The sequence below is a fragment of the Propithecus coquereli genome, unplaced genomic scaffold (assembly GCF_000956105.1).
Source record: "Propithecus coquereli isolate 6110/MARCELLA unplaced genomic scaffold, Pcoq_1.0 Scaffold127, whole genome shotgun sequence".
Classification (NCBI taxonomy): Eukaryota; Metazoa; Chordata; class Mammalia; order Primates; family Indriidae; genus Propithecus; species Propithecus coquereli.
This window is the reverse complement of record NW_012136858.1, coordinates 1,111,631-1,117,093: the sequence shown is the minus strand read 5'-3', so window position 1 is coordinate 1,117,093 and position 5,463 is coordinate 1,111,631. Positions and strand designations below refer to the sequence as shown.

Sequence of the window (5,463 nt, the reverse complement as noted above, 5' to 3'; positions counted from 1 at the left end):
AACCAACTCCTTGTGATGTCTTTGCCATCACCATCATCTAAGCCAGATGTTGTTTTGCAGCATCCACCATTGTTGATACAAAAGGAGAGGGTGGAGAAGACATTATATAACCAATTTTTCCATTGCAGAGTCTTCAGAATGATAATTAGATGCCTTACCTGTCCAGTTAACACCAGCAGAAACTCAGAGGTGTGACTAGGGACGTTGTCCATCTCTCCTCCATACTGAGGTGGGGGTGCTCCTGCTGTACTTATGAGGACGGTGGTCCAGGCTTCAGTTATTCCTCACTCCTCTTAGTGAAGGTACATGGAAGGAAAACTAATTATAATACGTTACCCAGCCTCTGATGGAGAAGTGACACATTCTGATACCAGAATGTGGGTAATAAGGGAAGGAAAAAAATCCCCAACCAGTCTAAATTAAACGAAGCCTGAAACCAATAGAAAAAAATGTGCAGTGTGTATTTTGCAGGTTTACGACAACTCAGGACAATAAAAACAATGGACTATATATGTATATATAGCTCTCTCTTAGGCACCATAATCAATATGAGCCAACAATATTTAAACTTGATTCAGGCCACATTCAGACATTTGCTCTTATTTACAAATACTTAAATTAAATACAACCTGAAGTGTGTTTTGTTACATACGAAAAAAAAAAAAGGAAACTATACAACTCAGAGCAATGTGTTTGTTTTAAATAATTACATTTACATTTAAGCTAAATGGAACCACTGGTGGTGCTCAAGTTTTTATCACTCCTTCCAGAAAATCCTTTTCTACCATCTCTTCTATTTTTTGCCTGGCTTTGCTGGAAAATGGTTTGTGGTTCTCCAGTTTCATGTCCTTATTAGGGAAGACATTTGAGTAGAGGATAGGGCTCCCTGAGTGTCCTCCACATCGGCTTGTGACTTTGCTGTTGAAGACTTGGCTGAGCACGTTGAAGAAAGGCAGGAGCTGCTCCATGTTGCGCACGGTGCAGATGGTGAGCAGCAAGTGCCCCGGCTCCCAACCCAGCGTTCTCCCTGAGTTGTCTTCCTCTGGATTTTTCTGCAAAACAAAAAGGGAATTGTTATTAACAGATGATGTAGTATATTCGAAAAGTAAAAAAAGATGTAAACATCAGCAGTCAGGAAATGAATACAAATGATGGCATTAAGTCTCCATTCCAGACTTGTTTAAAACCCTTGTTTCTCATGAAGAGCCTTTAGTGCTAGTTATTAATTTTGTATAGAGAGGTCTAACACCATGGTAATATTTCCCAAGTAGAATGCACAGATAAGCTTAGCAGAAATGGTTTTGAAGAGGGAGAGTCGATTAAAAGTTCACGTTGTGCTTTGCATATACTCAAAAAGCTCCCAGATTTCTGGATTCTCACTAATGTAACCAAGTAGTATGTCACCAAATGACTACATAAGAAAGGAAGGGACAAAGAGCTTTATATGTTTTTCCATTAGCAAATCAGTTAATTCCCTTTTAGCCAATGGCCTGAACTTGCCACACGATGGTCGCGGGTCCATAGTGGATAATCATTGCCAGTACTGCAGCACAGAGAAAGGAGGATCCTTGAGGAGAGACTCTGCTATCTCCTGCTGGGCTGGGCTCTGCTAAACAACACGGGGAGGAAAGCTGGACCCAGAGTCCAAAGAACTGGGTTAGTGTATTGGCTCTGCCATTTATTTACTGTGTGGCATCCTTGGCAAGATACTCTTTAAGTGAGGGCAAAGGTTCCTCCCTTAGAAAATGGAAAAATCTGATCTCTGTATTTCAGTAGAGAAATCAAACAAGAATGTATGTGAAAACTGTTAACTAAATATAAACACAAATAAGAGGCTATTAAGAAGCTAACTGAATTACACAAACGCAACTACAAACGTCATTCTGTCTAGAGAGAGATGAGAGAAATACAGTTGAATCAGATACAACAACGCCCTAAATAAAGATAATGAAAATGAATAATGAACTGTATAGAAAAAGGAAAAAAAATCATTACGTGAGACTTAGAAAGCAAAATTACCACCTCTCATATTGATTAACAAATGGAGTTTGCCTTCTAAGATCACATGTTGAGAAACTTTCCTCGTTTAATAACTTAATATCACTAGTTTTCTAGTGGATAAAGCAGATATAAAATCCAGGTTGTTATTGTGTGTGCTCTCAAGATTTATCTGCTTATTTTAAAGTAAAATTCTGAGAAAAGAAAACAGATTCAAGTTAAAATGGAAGGCTCCAGGAACAAACAAGAAAAGATTACCTAGTTCTTTCTCTGGCCAAAAACAAAAAAAACCCAACAGCTATCACTTAATTTACTTCTTAGCAATTGTTTAACCTCTAATCTAGATTATAAGATACACAAAACCATCTTTTTTCTTAACTCTGACACTGGCTCTACTGAGAGTTCTGTGACTGACTTTCACATCACTACCATTACTCAAGAACTGGTTGATCATACCACCTCTCTAGTCCCTAAATCAAACTGCAATTCAGCGACAAAAGAGTGTACAGAGATGAATTTATCTTGAAGGAAAATGAAAACTATGCTTACACCCTCTATACAGCTAATTTCTAAATGTAAGAGAACTGTGATGTAAATCTTTCATTTACATTCCTGTCAAGATGTGCCATTAAGAGCGGGACTGGAACTAAGCCTTTGACCAAGAAGAATACACTTGTTTCAGTCTTTCTGCTGTTCATAATCAGAACTATACATATGTCCTCAGTATTAAATAAAATAAAGCCAAACATGTTTCCAAACAAACGATTTCTTCTTTGACTTTACCAAACTACACTTGAAGAAAGACTTCCTTTCTGTTTACCTCTCTTGTACTTGTTGAAACCCAGAATTGGATTTGTGTCTCAATATTTGGTCCAAATGTGGCAACTTTTGCTGCCAGATCACAAGCATCAAACAGCCACCCTCACCTGATGCTTGGCCATCTCCAATCCCTCCAAAATCATTGTCTTAAAGTCCTCCTCCTTGTCCTGTGGAAGGAAAGAGGAGAACTCATATCCTTTGTTCCAGTGAAAAGTATGCTTGGCCGTGAAGACCTTGTTTAAAAGTGATTTGGATGGAAGGATGCCTTCCAATCAGAATAGCTTTCTTATTGTGTGGGACAAGTGTTGGGCAAAAGATTGTTATATTTATCCTTTAGATAAAGGAGGGGTCTTATAAAAACTCTCATTACTAATGAGATGCAGGAATAATGGAAAGGACCTGCGTCTAGGGTCGTTTATAATTGCATTGCTTCTGGATTTGTTGTCATGATTATTTTTCTAAACCCTGGGATATCAAAGTGAAAGTACCTAACTCCTATCCCTAAACTCTGGACCCAACTTTAATCTTCATCTCTGTCTTTTTATTTACCCTCTACAGAAGCAACTAGGATTTAAAAAAATTAAGTTCCTTATGTAAATTCCTTCACGTAAAACCTCCTTTTTAATCACTTTCCTCCATTCCATTTCTGTATTTGTGGATTTCAGTTTAAGAGCCGCACCTGAGTAGGGGACTCCAGAAGACTGGAAAATTTCTGAGCACTCAAAGCACATACTGCAAACTAGGTCTTGCAAAACAACCTAGATCATGCCCAAATTGTACAAATTATTTTTGAAATTTTTTGGATGACAAAAGATTAATAACAAAGGCCCAGTGATGACTATGCCAGTTTCATTACTTTTATGTTCTTGGGCAAAGATCTGCAATAAATTACTCTGATGCATACTGAAAGATAAATTACATAAGACACAGTATAAATATATTTTACATATCTTATTTTCTTACACTTTATTTATGGTATATGTTTTAAGTTAATTCCCACTTTTCCTCTTGAGGAATATTCTCTAAGTAGATGCTTTATGTTAATGAGTCCCTTCACTACCTTTCTAATGGAGACAGATTAATTTTGAGTAGTGTTTTAAAAACTGCAGGGTAGGGGGTGGGATCTTGAAATATGTTTAAATGGGACATAATCAGCATCAACAATAGGAACTATAGAGAAGAACAATAGGAACTATAGAAAAGAAAATACCTTGTGTGCTAAGGGCAAGTATTTTTTTTGTGAAAAATTTATATTCTGTTACATAGCTGTCCTGGGTTAGGATGTGTAATCCATTTCTTACTGTAGGTCATCATCAAAAAAAGCTAAAAACGTTGACTTCGCAGAACTAATTCATTTTCATTCTTAGAAAATGAATTTTTTTTTTTTTTTTAAGAGATGGGGTCTTACTCCACCATGGAGTGCAGGGCCACGATCCTAGCTCATTGATCCTCGAACACCTGGGCTCAAGCAATCCTCCTGGCTCTGTGTCCTCAGTACTTGGACTACAGGCATGTGCTACCATGGCCAGCTAATTTTTTCTATTTTTTTTTTTTTTTGTATGTGTGAGCTGGGTTCTCTCTGTGGTGCCCAGGCTGGTCTCCAACTCCTGGTCTCTTAATAATCCTTGTGCCTCAGCCTCCTGAGTACTGGGATTACAGGCATGAGACACCACACCTGGCTAAAATAGAATTTTTAGCATAAATATTTCACTTCATATAGACCAATGGAATGAATGCTAATGGTTACTCTCTTTATTATTCTGATTGAGGTCTAGCTAATTCAGTTGATGAAATATGATAATTTCTAACAATTTAAAATGTATAATCTCACCCATTGATTAGTTCTGTTAAAAACAAATCTAACATATTTTTTCTAATAATCTTTGGATATTGAATTTTTCTCAGTCAACTCACATTTTCCTGTTTCTCATCATGGCATTAAGATGAATATTATAGGTGTTTATGACACTATTTAGGACTACAGTGTTAAGTACTTACATGCATGGTTCCAAGGTTTTTATTTTTTTTGAGGAGAAAATATTTTAAGGTAGATGTTATTAATGTACAAAAGACTCCTTTTTCTTCTCTTTTAAAAAATTAATATAATAACCAAATATTCCTTTAAAATACAATGTATTTTCAAAATGTCTGGGAATATTAGGCTTATGGACATTAATTCTAAAAACTAGGGACTTGTTTTCAAAATAGCTCAACTTGATAATGTCTTCAGTTTCCCAGGAATTATTTAATAAACAATTCACTAATGTAACATGTGGTTACATAAAACCAAAACAAACCAAAGAGTACAGTACCTTTGCCCTTTTCCGAAGAAGTTTTGCCAGTCGTACCACATAAGGTTTAAATTCTCGTTGATGTATGCCCTGCCTTCTGACTTCCAAACCTGAATCATCTGAGGCTTCTGGAATAAAGGCCCATCGGTACCTATGTATCAAAGAATGATATCAACATCAGTGTGACAAACTTTGTGCCACCTAAGATGAGGCATAATGTAGTAGAAAGATCATGACCCCACTACTTAAAAGATTCAAATGCCAGCTGTGCCACTTTTAGCTTTGTCACCTTTGGTATGTTTCTTAATCTCTCTGGGCCTTTTCTTCATCAGTAAAGATACTATTAACTACCTCA

At 36.7% G+C, this 5,463-nt stretch overlaps 1 protein-coding gene across 1 annotated transcript in view; it reads right to left on the bottom strand.

The window, feature by feature from the left end:
• Positions 1-443: 443 nt before the first annotated feature.
• Positions 444-5,463, bottom strand: part of DOPEY1 (dopey family member 1) — a 145,369-nt gene continuing 140,349 nt past the window's right edge. The window contains 3 exon segments of the mRNA XM_012638177.1: positions 444-1,052; positions 2,925-2,984; positions 5,130-5,259. Coding sequence (XP_012493631.1) covers positions 747-1,052; positions 2,925-2,984; positions 5,130-5,259 — 496 coding nt within the window. The 3' untranslated portion in view covers positions 444-746.